Here is a 17,542-nt window from a genome sequence, read left to right on the forward strand (position 1 = left end):
AACTATACAAAGTAGATGTATAATTGGGGAACCGGAGAGTTAGCGTGATCCGGCAGTCAAACAGGCAAAGAATTATGTGGTGGAAGCGATTCCCGGGGAAGAGGTACGGAGTATCCAGTTCGATAAGAGGGGCCCGAGATGAAGAGCAAAACTGGGGAGTCGGGGATGGATGAACCTTATAGAACAAGGCCTGCCGAAAAGCTTCACCGGACGACAAGTCGGGTTTTAGAAGGGGGTATTAATCATACTATTATTTCTCCGCCTGGAGTATTGGGACAGTGCAGTTACACGTTGGTGATCATCTTCCTCTGTAGTGCGGGATTCTCACCACTCGGGAACCACGAGTCTCTCCTGGTAGTATGATTAGTGGCTTGCCATCATATTTGCATAGTATCTACACCGTACATACTCCCTCAAAAGAGCACGACAGGGTTCGTGCCTCCTTGCAGTGCACCGGAATGGGGAATCATCCACATTGACCAAAGAGGCGAGAGTCGACTCTGGGAGAGAAGAGAGAAGACTCGAAAAAGTCACGTTAACAGTTCCGCCAGGTGGGTCACCCAGGAGTCATCCGATCTGGGCTCGCCCCCACCCAAGCCGAGGCCCTGAATATAAAAAGCGACTAGAAGTCAACCACAGAAGGATCGCTGGTCAGTGGTCACGCGGTCCTGCAACTCTGCCCACACCGCGTCAACTGGAGATCATTTGGACCAATTGGTTTTCTTGACTCTGAAATGTTGAAATTTGCCAAAAGAAAAAAAGAAAAAAAAAAAGGGGGGGCAGAAAAGAAAAAGCCATCGGAGTCGACTCGAACTTATGTTTCAGGGATGCCAACGTCATAATAAGGATAACACAATATAATTCGGCGCAACCCTCAGCTTGAGCTTCAAGGGGCTATGCGTACTCTAGCAGATGAGCCATACCAGATGAGCCATACCAGAGCAGAGAAGTGTGGAAAGAGAAAATGCAGAGATAACCCGCTCAGCGATGGCGGCTTCCCCTTGCAGATTAAGTTCGTCCAAACCGTGCCGCACATTGTTATTTTGCCAAGGCAAGTGTCTTGTAAGCTGAGGGAGATCAACTCCTAACATATGCTACCTTTCTGGCTTTCACCAAGGTGTACCTGATTTGTACTCGCGCTCGACAAGCGACTGCAAAAGATTCTCAGCAAAGACCAAAAATGACCTGGAGGCTGGGCGAGTGAAGGTATCTACGAGTAGCATACTGCTCTCAACCAATTTCACGTACTGATATATCTTGCTTAAAAAGTAGCCTTCTCAACAAGATAATTAAGTTACTTGACTTTCTCAATCCTGCAACAAAATGCTCATCCGCTGTCGGTCCCATAGTGCCAAGTACCTCTGTCCGCCTTTATACTTACCAGGTGGGCATCACCTCGCTTTCATTTACTGGCGATGACTCGGCACTTGGCAGTCTTCCACCCCTGTCGCTTGGACTACTTGTTGTCCGTATCTACAGAAGAAAAATCCAAACCAAACTTCGCCTTTGGGGGTTTCGTTGGCGTGTAACCAGCGACGCCTCTCTATAATCACTGAAGGCTGTCGGCATCCTACGAGCAGCCGCCTGTGGATCAGTGATTGTACCCCGTATGTGCGGCTGCTAAAGTAAGGGAGCAATAGAAGGGAGGTAGGTAGTGGTATTGTTAGAAGTCGTAAATTGCTTGCCTTCCTTTTTTCTTTAGAATCTACTTGAACAACTTAGAGACCGCTACCTCCTTGTCATCATGTTTGTTAAGAATCTTGGCTGTGGCCAGGTCAAAGTCCTCTTGGGTGACATGGACTCTCCGCTCTCGCAGTGCATACATACCCGCCTCGGTACATACACCCTTCAATTCGGCTCCGGAACATCCGTTCATTTTTTCTGCAATTTTCGTGAGATTAATCCCACGCGTCAGATTCATTGACCGAGAGTGAATACGTAGGATATCTGCACGAGCTTCGACGCTATTACAAATCCAAAGTCAGTGACCAAATCGACACACGCCACAAGTACAGCAATCAGAAAGGAAAGGATGCCCTTACGAGGGTGGTGGGAACTCGATCTTTCTATCGATTCTTCCAGGACGCAGCAACGCTGGATCCAAAATATCAAGTCGATTAGTAGCCATGATGATTTTGATGTTTTTGGTCGGTTCGAAGCCATCCAACTGGTTGAGAAGTTCAAGCATGGTGCGTTGGACCTCGGAGTCACCTGAGCCCGCGGAGTCGATACGGCTGGAACCAATGCTATCGATTTCGTCCATGAAAATGATACTCGGCGCGTGCTCTCGAGCCATAACGAATAGCTCACGAACCATGCGGCTGCCTTCACCAATATACTTCTGCACGAGTTCCGATCCGCTAACACGGATGAACCTGCAGTCAGTATGGTGGGCGACAGCTCGAGCGAGGAGTGTTTTCCCGGTTCCCGGCGGCCCATAAAGAAGAACTCCCTTAGGTTGTGCAATTCCCAGAGACTCAAATAGCTCGGGGTGTTTCAAGCCAAGTTCAATAACTTCCTTGATTTCCTTAATCTGTTGATCAAGACCGCCAATCATGTCATATGTGCTGTCAGGAACCTTCTCAACCATCATGAGCGAAACCAACGGATCCACGGACGAGGGGAGCATCTTCTCAAGTTTGTAAGAATCGGAAAGCAAGGCGACACGCTTGCCGACGGTCAGTTTGCCGATGTCGACGCCATCCGCAATATCGACAACTAGGGAAAGAGCTCGTCAGCAACAACGTTCCAAACCATCGTAGCGACAAAGCAATGTATCAAGAGAGCGGATTCACCATATTTTCCTTCTGGGTGTACTTTCACCAGAACCTTCTTTGTGCTCATGACTTTCACCACTTCTCCGACATAAGAGCCGGGCTGTTGAAGGAGGCCGAGCTCTTCCCGCAGTAGGCGAACTCTCGAATTATAGTCATTACGTTGTGCTTCAAGTCTTCGTAGTACGGCCTGCCCTTGAATTATCTCGAGCTTCATGCTCTCAATCTTATTGCGGTAGTAGTTGTCGAGCGCCATGATGGATGGAGCTCTTTCGGATAAGCGTCAAGATGCCTTCCACAGCCCAGTGGAATATCTCAAACACTGCGAGCCACAAAGGAGAGAAAGTAATTTAATTTGCTGGATAGAAGAAAAGAAAAGAAAAAGAAAAAGAAAAAAACTGCTTCAGGAAACACCATAGAAAGGCCGACGAAATCGAGAGCCTTGATGAGCAAGAGCTGGAGGTCACCCAGAGGTACAGCTTCGGGCGGTGTCTCTTCGCCATTGTCATCATCGCCGCTTTAACTAGAGCTATAATCGTCACGTGGGACCATCTCCCAAAGGTTGTTTGGCAAAAGTTTCTCTTTGGATTGCATCTGGATTGTCTAATCAGTGATTTGCTATTAGGGAGCTATTCAAACGGAAGATTCTTTGTATAACAGGCGCGTCAAGTGTCTATTGTACCATAGCCGCTGCTGCTACTGGACAGCCCCAACTGACCATAAGTGATCGGCGTTCATGTTTCTGCTTCTCGGAGTAAAGCTACGTATAACTACGGAGTACGACTTTACTTCATACGGTGTATATTCAAATTCAAACTTGCCCTATCTAAAAAATGGAAGAAACCTTTAATGGGTGCTTATCGGACACGGTAGCTTGAATAGGAGGTTTGAGTGCTGTAGTCCTGGTGCCTGAGCAGCTGGTTGGACCAAACTGCGACGGGGGGGTTAAATTCTCTAACCTAGGTAGGATATCTTGGTATCCCGTCATTTTCAAACTTATCATCATCCACTTGACTTCCATTTTACCTGTGACCGTTTTTGTACGCGGGGCCTGTTCTCTTCCATCCTTTCAGATGACTCCCTACTGCGGGGAATGACGCCTTATTGTCATTCTTGGTGCTTATGTCTACGTACAAAACTTGAACTCAGCAAGCCTCCCTTCAAGTTGTGTCGCCATCCCGTTTTCAGTCTCCACACAATAATGTGGTTTGCGAGCTCAGCTATATCCATTCATAAATAAAGTGCAGGTCACTTTGTCTTTTCCCTCCTTTCCGCTTTTCCCACCTGTTTCTGTGTTTAGCTTCCCAGCCACCGCTGTTTACCACTTGCGTCCAGCTCATGAGCGAGTCAGAAAAATTATGTCTGATAGACAAGTCGATGAGCGAGCCTTCTTTCATCCCCCTCCGTCCCATCCTTCCTCACATCTTACTTCAAGTGCATCCGGGGAAGATAGTATGTCATCAGGAACGGTGCGTCAGTCCAAAATGACCACTCAAAACAGGAGCTACGGTATGTACTCGTCTTTGGTACCTCATTTCGAGGGAGTTTTTGCTTATAAGATGTCATTTGCAGGCACCTTGGATCCTTCTGGAAGACCCGTCGTTGAATTTCAACCCACCGAAACGCAGCCCGAAAGCTCGAGTCGCGTCCCTCCTGCTTCCCCTTCCATCGGACCTCTGCAACCTGATCCAGACAGATTAAGGAAACCGCCTGTGACGCGTCGTATGTCATCTAAACGCCACGTGCCTCATAGAGGCCAGGAGTTCTCTACCGACGACGACGTCCACGAGATTGAGGAAGATATTGCCCTTCAACAGGCGTCCAACCCCCAGTCTTCGCCTAGGATTCGGCCACTGCGGAAACAGAGCTCCACTCTAAGACGAAGGCTCAATACTCGAGCTAACCCATTTACGTCTTCAAGTAATGATGATGACCGTGGAGACGGTGACGATAATAGTTCCGGTCTCCCGGAACCAAGCTTGGGTGCAATTGGGAAAGAACCCTCTTCCCAAGTCTCCGAAGAGGACGACAATATTAGTAAAGGAAGTAATGGCGATGACGATGAGGAGGAGGAGGATGATGAAGCGAGTGACGCGGAGAGCTTCACGTTGAAGGATCGCCAGCAGGCCATAAATGAAACTCATCCATTCGGAATCAGGCTATGGAAGCCGGCTTTATACAAGAAGAGTCGCTCAGTAGAAAAGACCGCAGAAGGTGATATCCATTCGTCACCCGGAGGCCGGGTTGGCACCCTTCTATTCTTTATGAATCTCTTGTGGACGCTATTCTTTGGCTGGTGGCTCGCCATAGCTGCGCTGATGGGTGCTGTTGCCTGTTTTATGTTCTCATATTTCTCCAGCGCCATGGAATATGGGAAAGCCTTTGCTGGTCTTTCCTGGTATTTGTTTTACCCTTTCGGGTCCTTCGTCCGTCTCGATACGGATGAACACTACGCGGAGGAGGATGAGGGGGAGGGCCGCAGCATTAGTGAATATGAGCAGTGGCAGAATGGCGACCTTGAGCATGGTGGTTTGTTCTTTGGTCCCCGACGCAATCGATCACTTGTGGGAAGAAGAAGGAACAGTGTCGACTCAGCCGGTGAACAAGACAGTCTTTTGGGCCGCACACCAAGGGGCCGCTCAGAGGACAGCTCTCTCCGCCCCAAACGGCGATTGTTTGGCCGTGGAGAGTGGACGCTCGGTCGTGTTGTGTTCTTCATCTTCTTTTACTTCCTTGTAGGACCATTGATGCTCTTTGTTTCGCTCGTTTGCTGGCTGTTCGTCTTTTGGATCCCAATGGGCCGCGTGACTCTCATATTATTCGACCATCTTCGCAGGCACCCTCTAGCTTTGTCTTACCATTCTGATACAACATTCACACGAATAAGCCCGGGATCTTCGACATCCATCCTCCTGTGTACCTATCGCGCAGCTGGTTTAAGGTATTGGAAGTACACGGTTGGTGGCACGAATGTTTTCCTCATCAACCTCCTCGCGGTTGTCGCATTTGTCGTTTTTGATTATTTCTTTTTGTATGGGGCGTTGGGGCTCAAAATTTGGGTCACCCACCCGGGTTTAATATTCACGCTTGCTTTGCTCTCCGTTATCCCTTTGGCCTACTTCATTGGCCAAGCTGTTGCGTCTATATCTGCGCAGTCATCAATGGGCATGGGTGCAGCTGTGAACGCATTCTTCTCTACCGTGGTTGAGGTTTATCTTTATTGTGTTGCTTTGACTGAGGGTAAAGGACGACTTGTCGAAGGGAGTATCATTGGTAGTATTTTTGCTGGTATCCTGTTCTTACCCGGGTTGTCCATGTGCTTCGGTGCTATCAAACGCAAAACTCAACGCTTCAACGTCAAGTCGGCTGGAGTCACCTCAACGATGTTATTATTCGCAGTGATCGCGGCCTTCGGTCCAACGCTGTTCTACCAGGTGTATGGTAGCGTAAGTTTATCACGCAATGGTTATTTAATACTACATTTTCCTAACATTTAGTGTCTAGCATGAACTCAACTGTCACGCGTGTGATAGCGATATAGAACCCGGTAGCAGTGACTGCCGTCGTTGCTACTTCTCTCAAGTCCCAGCTATCAACGATGGCTTTTTTCAGAAAGCTGTTCAACCGTACTCATGGATAGCTGCCATATTCTTATTTTTGTCCTATGTTATAGGGCTATGGTTTACCCTAAGGACACACGCTGCGCTGATTTGGGCTACAGAGACGGAAGAAAAGAAAGTCCAAGAGCAAAACATCGACGATCCAAGACACCAATTCTCTTCAACTTCTAATTTAGTAGCTGCTAGCGGAAACACCGGCCCAAAAAATTCGGTCCGTGATTCGCAACTATATAAAAGGATCCTTGGGCAATCTCTAAAAGACGTTGGGCTGACTGAAAATGCCGGCGAATATGTTGGAAATCCTCCAGAATCCGGTCCTTCGCACGGTGGCAATACGATGCCTTACCTTGTACCACGAGGCGATAGCAAACCAGCCTTCGCGGAGTACACGGGATTATCCCAGAAGCAGGACGAGAATCTTGTTCGTAAGGTAACTGAAGTTGCGGCCACAGCTGCTACTGTTGCCGCTCGAGATCTTGCTCGCGCTCGCAAATTATCTGGCCCTCGGGGATTAACTCGGGCAGCAGGTAAAATCGCGCCCTCGAAACAAGTCAAGACAATCCTGGAAGATCATGATGATGTTGGGCTTGAGCAAAATCCTGTCAGCGGCGGACATGACGCCCCAAATTGGAGCAGGACGAAAAGTTCGGTCATTCTGCTCGTAGCCACTGTGTTTTATGCTGTCATTGCAGAGATCCTTGTCAACACTGTTGATGTGGTCCTGGAGAGTGTAGACATCGACGAGAAATTTTTAGGGATCACACTATTCGCCCTGGTTCCCAACACCACCGAATTTCTGGTATGTAGCCCACCTGACGAAACCAAGACACCTAGGATTGGCTCGCTTACCCATGCATGATGCTTATAGAATGCTATTTCATTCGCCATGAATGGAAATATTGCTCTTTCCATGGAGATTGGGTCCGCCTATGCTCTGCAGGTTTGTCTCTTGCAAATACCCGCTCTCGTCTTGTTCAGCGCCACGTATGGCCGTTTCCTTGACCCGGAACATTTGATTACACATTCCTTCAAGTAAGTCTACCTGGTACATTTCTTTGGTTTCGTGTGACTAGAGGCCTCGCGATGAACTTGCAAATGAGGCTGGAAATTGGCTAATGTAATACCTATGATAGCCTCATCTTCGCACAGTGGGACATGATCACAGTCATCCTCTGCGTCTTTCTTCTTTCTTACGTTTACGGCGAAGGCAAAAGCAATTATTTCAAGGGCTCAATCCTCGTCCTCACTTACCTTGTTGTCGTAATCGGGTTCTTTCTCTCTGGTTATAGCAACATGGACACCATGGGTGTTGATCGCTTCAATACCTTGGCTCTTGGTTTGGACAGGTCCGAGAAATTCTATACCATCGGCAGACCGAAACGTGGCGTTGCTTATTAACGGCGCACTCACTTGCGGGTCTCTTCTAAGGCTCCGATTATTTAACCTTGATATTTCTCTTTCTGGAGACGTTTTCTGTCCGAGCATTATTTGAGCAGAAGGCGTTAAGCGAATGTATTATGTGTCCGTTATAATTGATATTTTGGGTAGTACTTAGATGCAGCAGAATTGTTAACAGGTGTTGCTTCATAAGATTGTGCAGGTCCAGTGTACGTTATATTTAATATGCCCCTTAGGCTTAGTATGGTTATTCAATGTTTCTCCGAGCGTACTAGTTAATCGAGGATAAAGCTTTTATTCATTTTGCTTATTCACTCCAAACACAAATAAAGCGGCTATGATCCATATGGAAAGGGCTTTGTATAAATAGCATCTCGAGAAATTTTATTTTGAAACCACATCCATAGGCATGAGTAAAACCAGTATTCACCCCCCCCCAAATCGCTTGATACTTAGGGCAACTGAACGGAAATGCGTTGCCGTGCGCTCAATTTTAAACAGTTCCCCACGAACCTACGGCTTTATCGACAAGGGCCCGATATGCTTGTTGCTTGTGGCACTGCTCGAGGAAGACCCTATATTTAACCTCGAGTAGGGTCTTTTCGTTCGCGTCTTCAGTCGGCATGACCTTTCGTCCTGGTTTGCTCATCCGATCCATGATATTCCATAGATCCTCTGTTCTGCCTTCGGGATCCGCACTGGCCGCCTTGGCTCCGAGCATTGCTGCACCATGGCAGACAGCAGCATGGCTATACCGTGGAATTAAAACAGGCATACTGCACGCCGATGCAATAAGTTTTACAAGGATATCATTTTGACATTGAGACCCTGACATGAAGATAGAAGTGACGCTGTGGCCCGATTTATTCATCGTCTCGACAATCTGCCTCGTCTGCAACGCGATGAATTCTAGAGTGGCGTAGTAGTATATGGCGAGGCCTTCCACTGATCGGTCACCAGAGAGGCCAATAACTGAGCCTACCATTCTAGAATCGGCAATTGGGGAGCGGTTTCCCCATAGATCACCGTAGAAGAAGAAATGGCGTGCGAGGTAAGAGATGCTCGGTGCATTTCGTTCATTCCTCATCTCCCTTAGATGCTCATTGAGATATTCATAAATGTCAGCGTCGTAGGATTCCGCAACTGAGATGGCTTGGTTAAACGCCGGGTGCGTCTCAATTACATGTTTAAGCAGCTCTCCAGTAGCAGACTGTCCACCCTCGGCCATCCAATATCCGGGAATGATGGTGTCACGGTACGGACCCCAAACTCCCGGGGCAAAAACAGGCTTGGACGACATGGCGAGATGGCACGTTGAGGTTCCAGCAACAGCCGCTAGGCGCGAGAATGCTTGTGTTTTGTCATTTTTCGCAACGTCCGAGGTCAGTTGTTGAGACTCGAGCTCAACTTTGGCGCCAACAGTGCCAACCCAACCAGCATAGGCGTCGATAACGCCGCCACCGATGGCTATTCCAGCAGGTAATCCCAATTCTGAAGCCGCTTTGTCGCACAAGGTACCAACGAGCTCGCCCGCACTAAGATAGTTTCCATTCTAAAACAATAGTTAGTTTCCGTTGTCCAAGAGAAATACCGAAGCTGTGAGAAAATGAGGGTACGGCGGAGGAACATTTTAGATATAAAGGGCTCATTACCCCGTCGACACCACCCATACGCTTGAAATTATCCTCTACCAAGTCGTACAGACCGATCTGGGTCAAAAAGTCTTCTTGCCAACCTTTCACGGTGCCATCCACACCAACAGGGACATACTCCTGTTTGAAACCCACGCTACTGTAGCTTCGCTTTTCATTACCAGTGGCGATGTGCGTCAAGGCATCAGCCAGATCGTAAAATTTGCAGTCCTCGAAGAGCTCCTTAGGCATGTTATTTTTCAACCACATGACCTTCGGGATCTCCATTTCAATGGACATCTTCCCACCAACATATCGCAGTAGGTTGTGGTTGGTCGCGTTAATTTTTTCAGTTTCTGTAATAGGCCTATGATCAAGCCAAAGGATGACGTTACGGTCACTGTCGAAATTAGGCCCCGTCACAGAAACTGGTTCGTCGGTTTCATGAGAAAAGACGGCCAAGGAACAGGTCGCGTCGAACCCGATTCCGCGCACTGTTTCAGGGTCAATGTTATGCTGGCTGATAGCGCACTGAACTGCAACACAGATGCAGCGCCAGATATCACTTGTCGATTGCTCCTAAATTGGATTCCATTAGTATGCCTTCATCAGAGCCGCGGTAGCCTTGTTGGGGTTAGTTCAAATTACACACATAGTAACCGTTCTGGGGCCGCCAGAGGCCAATATTTTCAGAGGCCAATCCGACAATGTTTCCCTTCGCGTCTATAATACAAGCGCGGGCGCTACCTGTCCCGACATCGATTCCGATAAAATGATCGATGTGAAGGAGGATATCGTCCATATCTCTTGAGGCTTGCCTGGGTGCTTTGTGGATGGGTTGGTGAAAGGGAACGGCGACAGAAGCCATGGTCAAATAATAAGCTGAGCTTGTAGCTGATTCGATTTAACCTCCTAGAAAGCTTGCCTAAACACGTAATGTAATTAGTGGCAAGTTAAGCAGGGAATTCATGGAGCTTATAAAGGCCCAACGATAGAAAAAAGTAATTCAAAGGCTCGAGTATAGATGGGAGATAAAACAAGGCGAAGACATTCGAGAAACCATCGGGAGGAGGGGCAGCTGTGTTTATGCAGTAAGGTACTGTTCCAAATAGACAGATGGACGAAGCAAGCCTGTCGAGATTCTCTATTTACCGCGGGCATACAAAGAACCACTAGAAAGGCTTATTCGCGGAACAGCCAAAAGAAGCGAGTGTTCATAGCCAAGTGTTTGTACTGATTGTTTGGCCAGATGGAGTCACCTTCTGAACGTTACTAGTGTTCGAACTTGATCTTCATGCCTTGTATTCCTACATACATTAAATAATAGATTGGTTATCGTAGATAATCGATATATTATAATTATCTTTACTACTCCGTAAGTTTTCGTGGAATATTAAGTCAGAGATAGTAAAAGCAAAATAATGAAGTAATAATTCTCGTAGAAATAAATCTGAGTATGATTCTGAAAAATAAATCCTAAAGTCTACTTGGTTATATAAATGCTAGATCAGTTTGCTACCTGGAGCTTCACGACAATCCTCCCTACAGACCAGGGTATTCAGTAAGCGAAGGTGCCCAATGTCAGGTAATAAGCCCAAATTTTAATTCTAAATCTACTGAGTGGCTGTTGTCGTCTGTCGAGACACGTTATTGTTGAAGCTGAACGAAAGGATACGCCTTTCCCGGCAAGGCAAGTACGTAACTACTTACCCGGCACCACGATAGTACAGGAGAAGGTATGCTCATGTCCCGTCTTGGCGGTCGTCGTCCAAAGACTCCATTGACTCCATGTCCAGACTCATATTCACCCAACCGCGAGTCTGAATCTGCACGCGTCTCCTCACGATGCACTTGTTTCAAGACTCCAAGATTTTCATCATCTTTCTATCCCTCATTTCCGTCTCCTCTTCCTCTCTGTCCTCCTATTCTCCTCAGTTGGAAATCCTGTATTGGCCTGTCGCCAGCAACGAACCCTCGATACTTGCGCATATCTCCTACGATCCCGCATCGCTAAAGTCGGACCTAATCAACTATTTCCCTCCTGCCGATCTATCACAGAACCCAGTCCGCGTAGGTTTCTACGTTACGACGCCCACAAGTCAGAAGCACTGGGTCGGCACAACCGCGGCTGCATCCTTGCTTGGGGGGGATGATGCACAAAAACCACGCCTCCGCCTACATATTAGTCCGTCAAACGAGATCTATCATGTCTCTTTGAACTCTGCAGCTGCATCTATTTCTTCACCCGATAGTCTCCTACTTGAACTGGTGACGGATGAATCTGGTCCCCGTCCGCACCTCAACCGACCCATCGTTGTTGGCCCAGACGGTAAGAAACCTCAGGAAGAACCCGAAAAGACCTTGTTCCAAAAGTGAGTGCCTTTTCCATACTTCACCTCCAGCTGGTCTTACATATATCCCTCAAATCAGGTATTGGTGGGTGCTCCTCATAGTTACATTCTTAGCCATGTCCGGGGGCGGGGAACAGCAATGAAAATTCAGTCAGCTACTCTTTAATGCTGGAATGATCTTCCATTATTTTCGGATATATACAATTATATCGGGAGTTGTATCTGGACTGGAGATCATTACATCTCAGTGGCAGCATTGTCCTGGAAAAGTTATGTCGCGACCCGATTACTCCTCAGATGGTTCGGCGCATTTGAACCCTCTGCGGTTGGGATTTGCTGAGATAATGGCAGACGCGGTAGAAGAGGCGTGGTTCGCAGATCACCAAATCCGTGAGATACATGCTTCGAACCTCAGCCTTTGCACATCTCATACCCATTGTAGCGCAATTGAGATTTTTTCCACCAGCATTTCCGATTCTACCAATATGGCTTACGTTACGAGGGCTCAAAGTCCAGCCATTAAATAGATATTTTTATCGAATTCGAGCGCCGCTCGAAAAGAAAAAGATTCCGTTTCCCTGTTGCCAGGCAATTATTAAATTGGCAGTTCCTGGCATGTTCGTGCCCTTCTCTTGGGCTGAGTGAGATCCCATAGCATGATCCCTCGATCGGTAATAGCAACCAACTCATTCTCCTTTTCTGTAAAACGAAGTTGGAAACAAACTGCATCAAGATGCAGGACAACAGGACGCAGCTCAATTTGCCCGGTGTGTGGCGACCGCCACGATGAATGGTAATACTCTTCGGGGTCCATGTCAATTAGGACGCCAGGCTCCAGCGCCCATACATAGACTACGTTCCACTTCGAAACGGCAATCCGAGTCCCCTCGCTGGATGTGGCGATTTTACAGCCCAGTGAATCCGTGGAGTCCCGAAATCCCCAAAGCCGTGCCACAATAACCCAGTCTGTCAAGCGTCGCCCACGGTCAAAGTTCATGCTATGTCCACATCTACGACTCCGACAAGTGGCTTGAGACCTTAGGAGGCACGCAACCGTCCAATTCTCCTTGCGATGTGTGGCAATGCCGAGAGACAGATATCTCCACCGACATAACCCATACCCGTTAAAATCACTAGTTTCATGCGTTCCAAAGAACGGAATCTCTATCGAAAAGAGAAGGTTCAGGCCGTTAGCGTAGTGGACAAGTGTCAAGTTTTCGTATAGGGTCGGAGACCCTGAGGTATCTAACTTCTGGAATGACGCATATGATGTTGTTGCTTGATAGTAATATAGTAATTGTGTTGATCTGTCATTGAATGTGATCTCCCTGACCAAGGGGCCTCGCGTATTGCCATACCATTTCCGCAGCTGCCGAGTGGAGTAGGAAAATCCTAACGACGGTCAGCATATGTGGACTTTCAGAGCAACATCACCATTCGTTGCAATTGCAATGAACAGACACCAAGCCCAGTTTACACTTACCGACCATACTAGGCGCAATATCATATTCCGGTTCGTTACTAATGGTGTACAAGATAACTGTGTGCTCTGGAAACATGCGATGACACCATGAGATAGCAAATGTCCCGTCGTTGATAGACACAGCCAAAGCTGACGGCTCGAAGTCCACACGTTCAGGGAATGTGGTCACTCTCACTGGGTCATCTGGGAATCGCAGGGAATGGCAGCTGAGATAAACGAGTCCGCTCCGACCGGATTCCCTAGCTTGCTTAACAAACGGATGTTCATCATCAAAACCATGTTCTTCTATGTGAGGAGTAAACCTATGGAGCACATAGATCAAATCACTACCGCCAAAAGCCGTCTTCAGTATTTCAACTGATCCCAGATGAAACCAGGGCAGTTTCGCCTGCGAGAGTGGCATGACCTGCCCCGCTCTTACTTGGAGAATTGGGATGATTCCCTGATTGCAGTACGCGGTTAGGATGAGAGTCTTGTCATCGTGCGAGACAAATGACGATGCCTTAAGGCTGGGTGCTTGGTCGCCGAACTTAAATGTTATGCAACTCGCATCGAATTGGCTTCCATACAATTGCTTGGTAGCGCGGCACTTTAGCAGTGAGAAAAGATGTCTTGTACTGAGAGACGAAGTATCCAAAGGCGGGCCCGGGGTCCGCCGTATGTGATGGACAAGGGCTTCCCGAGAGCTGGATGCGATCTCATAGAGAATGCGACAGGTGAAGGCGGCCTGCAGAAAGGCGGGGGTGGTACAATTCAACAATATTAGTTGGGTAAGCTCTGAAGGGAATTCTAGAAGCATGATCAACAACAGTTGCGAAACGTGGAGGGGTTGGGGTGTGGTTTATGAAATCTGCAAAGAAGATTGATGGTTATTTGGCTCAGACTCTTTTGAGGTATCCCCTCCGGGCTGTGACCAGGAGTGCCTCGTAAGGTTGTGGATGGGCCAGTCGTATTTAAGCTGAAAGCCTGAAACCAACAGCCCGGTATGTCGACAGAGGCACCAACTGAATACTGGATTGTTACCTCAGTTAAAGATGGGCAATAAGTACGTAGTTAAGGAGGTGGTAGAAACTTTCCTAGGTAAGGTAAGGATGCACACTTCAGATTGTTTCTCGAGATGCGTCCCCCGATAGGCTACTAACGGGTGGGTGCGGGTGCCTGCCACGATCCACACTACCTACCAGCTCCCTACCTAGGTACTGCCCGGAAGGTCGTCAGCCCCATACCTGGGCTACCTTGGGTGTCTTCCTATTTCGACGGGAGCTCCGGGCGAGCCCCAACAATAATATCGCCAGTTATGTGACAACTACCGTACTAGGTGGGCTTCTAACGAGCTAGTAGTATCGAGTGTCCCCGGATCATTGTTCCAATGGAATTGAATGTCGTATTCGTTATACAGACTCCGCCGAGCGTCAGCTCCAGGAGATGTCTAGATTCGTTGGTCCTAAAAGAAACGCACCGAACGCCCCGCAAATGCGCTCACGCGTACACATCTGACCAATATGCTGGAACAGGAAGGAAAAACTACCGGTACATTCGACTACCCCGGAGTCCGCGGCATTTGGGCCACAGCCCATTCTAGGACGCTTTCATAACAAAGTACAAACTGACTGAGGTTTTGAACCACGCTTGGTCTTTGTGTACGAAACTCGGACAATGTCTTCGCAACAAGGTCCAACTGTCCACCGCCAAGCAACTGGTCGAAAGACCGACCCTCATGCTGCCCGTTCGGGTCGGCTCGTTGGCGTTTCAACACATCCAAAACGCTATCAACCGTACAAAACGTACCAGTGCGGCCACATCCTGCACTGCAGTGCACCAGAACTGGCCTTTTAGGGTTGCCCGGTACAGCACGAGCTGTCGCGGCCCGGATATTATCACACTGTTCGATTAAATTTAGAAGATGTTTTGGCTGGGATGTGGTGCCAAAATCAGGCCAATCTGGGTACTGAAGTTGTGTGATTTCACGCAGGGGCTCAAATGGGAAACCCAAATGCGATAGACCAAAGCGCCTGACAACGATAGTTGGGGAATTCACCGGCGGCTCTTCTACCTCAGTGCCAACTTCATGTGGTTTTGACACTTCCATCGGAATGTATTTTTTAGAAAAATTGTTCACGTAGAATGGTCCGTATGACCCAGATTTCCAAAAGGGATGGCATTTGACTTGTCCTCTTTCAACCTCTGCGGTTAAAGACACAACAAGGCGAATGTCTTGCTCCCAGATGACACGCCAAAAATCCTATGTAATCTGTCAGTCAAAGCCCTGGTTATTCTCAAGGGGAAGTTCCATAAGAAAGAGAATGATGGTAGGACTAACGTCGAAAGTATCTGGCACGGGGGCCTGAGTTGCTATATAATGCAGATCACTATATTCAGCTTTCATATAACTCGCGTTCACGTAGTCACAATCACCACGAGGTATATCGTGGAGTTTCACTCTAGAATGGTCGTAAGGATAGATATCGTTATACCGATTTTTCGTGCCCTTCTCGATTCCCGCAACACGATAGTTTGGAGAAGGCCTACCCAAACTGGAATCCTTGCTCTGATCGTATGATAAAGCCTGTTTCATGCGTTCTAGTTCGGTTTTCTCAATTTCAAAGAATCTCGAAGCAGCAAGTCGGCCTTGATCCGAAGAATCAGATACCTCACGCAACCATGGTGGGAGGGATTGTCTTCGTGACTCGGATAAGTTTTCCGGGTGCTTTAGAGCAATTTGCCCAACTCCCCCGACAAGATCCATATGTTGGCGAATGTTCCCGAAAAATGGGATAGCTGTATTGGATGACTCCGGTATGTTGCACCCACCAGCAACGGGTGCGGATTGTGGAAGGCCCGTATGCGTTGGCGAGGTATTCTCGGACTGAGCATCCAGTACCCGTCGTTGTTGGCGGGTGAGAGCAGGGAACTTAGATGAGAAAGCCTTGAATCCACCCATTAAAATCATACCACCGCCATTCCATCCCTCGGCCACGAACTTCTTTAGTACATTCGCCAGAGGTGCCGCGTCTTTCATATTAGATGTGGAAGCATCGTAGACGATGATGTAATGGCATTGTCTCCAGCGACCGAAGTTATTCCGATCATCTTCATCAGTAAACGTGTTTGCTAATTTTTTAGTGTCGAATGAAGGGCGCTTGAGCAGGGTTGTCGGGATACAGAGATTCAAAGCCCCTTTAATATTTCCCTTGAAAAAATGCGTGTACGGTCGTACATCCAGGAGCATCAGGTCGTTGGGACACGAGTCAATGAGCTCTGCGCACTTCTCAATCGAAATTGAGTTAATGGTTGTCCCTGCGGCTTGTGCTGGAGTGGTTTTTGTGCCACTCAAATTATAATTGCCCTTCTCCACCGGACGAGTCAACGCAAGTCTATAGACCGCAGGGTCAGAAGCCCCAGCACTTCCTACTCCAAAAGGAAAGCCATGCCGTTCGACTGTATCTTTCCCGGAAACAATTTTACCTTCCAGGCTTTCGTTCGGAGGAGCATGGGAGAGATGCTCTCTATTCTTGATGAAGTTGCTCTGGCTTTCCACATTGAACGAGAAGTAGTTGGAATCCGGCAGCTCTGTTGCCACTCCCCGAGGGCTGCTTTTGTTGAAAGAGGATGAACAAGGGTCGGATAACGGGAAAAAGGTCGCCGGGCTAGAAGAACCGGGGAGCGGAAAGGTCTGAGATTCCTGGGGCCAGGGCGACGTTGGCGATCTGGGACCTGTCATCGCAGACATAACTTTGTATTGGCAAAGAAAAATTCTTCTTTTCACTTATTAACTTGCTCCCGATAACTATATCGGGCATAAAATCAATCCTCTAACCAGCTTGCCATTTCGATAATAATCAGGATCCCAGGGGAGTTAGCCCGATATGGAAGTAAGGAAGTGAAGTTGGAAAACCGGAATCTGACTTGAGCTATTGGATACAGACGCTCATAGAGGAGAAGCGGATGCGGCGAACAGAAACACTCGATCGGACAAAGTGTCGTAAATCCTGTGAGAATAGGAGAGAAATCCGATAGAGGATAGAGAGATTATATATAATGTGGATGTGTGGATGGGGGTTGGTTCTGAAGAGCGCGGTGTGGCGTCAAATGAATGCACCTCAAGTGTGTGAAAAACGGGGATGGAATGCCTCGTTCTCTGGCGGCAGTCCGGCTCTTCTACACAACGAATCGTCGCGTCCACTGCAAGTATCACATAAGGTCAGATCCAGTTGAGTTCCTTGACCAATCGAGTCCACGAAAGGATAGTGGGGTTGGGATTCGACTAGTAAGGACTGCGAAGAAG

The 17,542-nt window shown here is 48.0% G+C and overlaps 5 protein-coding genes across 5 annotated transcripts; 2 read left to right on the forward strand and 3 right to left on the reverse strand.

The window, feature by feature from the left end:
* Nucleotides 1–1,642: 1,642 nt before the first annotated feature.
* On the reverse strand, nt 1,643–3,185 carry ASPSYDRAFT_49015 (proteasome regulatory particle base subunit RPT6). Its single transcript, XM_040847749.1, has 3 exons — nt 2,796–3,185; nt 2,043–2,718; nt 1,643–1,964 (listed from the first exon to the last, which is right to left on the reverse strand). Exons 1-3 carry the CDS (start codon nt 3,028–3,030, stop codon nt 1,706–1,708), a joined length of 1,170 nt encoding a protein of 389 aa, XP_040699586.1. The 5' UTR covers nt 3,031–3,185; the 3' UTR covers nt 1,643–1,705.
* A 1,073-nt stretch (nt 3,186–4,258) lies between these two features.
* ASPSYDRAFT_92903 (calcium/hydrogen antiporter) lies at nt 4,259–7,792 on the forward strand (the record flags this gene model as incomplete). The annotated part of the gene is made up of 5 exons (XM_040852748.1): nt 4,259–4,283; nt 4,347–6,220; nt 6,279–7,193; nt 7,263–7,426; nt 7,528–7,792. 5 exons carry the CDS (start codon nt 4,259–4,261, stop codon nt 7,790–7,792), a joined length of 3,243 nt encoding a protein of 1,080 aa, XP_040699587.1.
* A 493-nt stretch (nt 7,793–8,285) lies between these two features.
* On the reverse strand, nt 8,286–10,291 carry ASPSYDRAFT_158552 (FGGY-family carbohydrate kinase; the record flags this gene model as incomplete). Its single annotated transcript, XM_040842735.1, has 3 exons — nt 8,286–9,344; nt 9,445–10,002; nt 10,076–10,291. The coding sequence occupies 3 exons, from the start codon at nt 10,289–10,291 to the stop codon at nt 8,286–8,288; spliced, it is 1,833 nt and encodes a 610-aa protein (XP_040699588.1).
* Nucleotides 10,292–11,148: 857 nt separating this feature from the next.
* On the forward strand, nt 11,149–12,292 carry ASPSYDRAFT_49019 (uncharacterized protein). The gene is made up of 2 exons (XM_040847750.1): nt 11,149–11,795; nt 11,854–12,292. The coding sequence occupies exons 1-2, from the start codon at nt 11,269–11,271 to the stop codon at nt 11,915–11,917; spliced, it is 591 nt and encodes a 196-aa protein (XP_040699589.1). The 5' UTR covers nt 11,149–11,268; the 3' UTR covers nt 11,918–12,292.
* A 77-nt stretch (nt 12,293–12,369) lies between these two features.
* ptpA (putative protein tyrosine phosphatase (Pyp1)) lies at nt 12,370–16,987 on the reverse strand (the record flags this gene model as incomplete). The annotated part of the gene is made up of 5 exons (XM_040849887.1): nt 12,370–13,166; nt 13,258–13,874; nt 14,747–14,750; nt 15,262–15,499; nt 15,578–16,987. 5 exons carry the CDS (start codon nt 16,985–16,987, stop codon nt 12,370–12,372), a joined length of 3,066 nt encoding a protein of 1,021 aa, XP_040699590.1.
* Between the last annotated feature and the right edge of the window lie 555 nt (nt 16,988–17,542).

Source organism: Aspergillus sydowii (genome assembly GCF_001890705.1).
Source record: "Aspergillus sydowii CBS 593.65 unplaced genomic scaffold ASPSYscaffold_11, whole genome shotgun sequence".
Lineage (NCBI taxonomy): Eukaryota > Fungi > Ascomycota > Eurotiomycetes > Eurotiales > Aspergillaceae > Aspergillus > Aspergillus sydowii.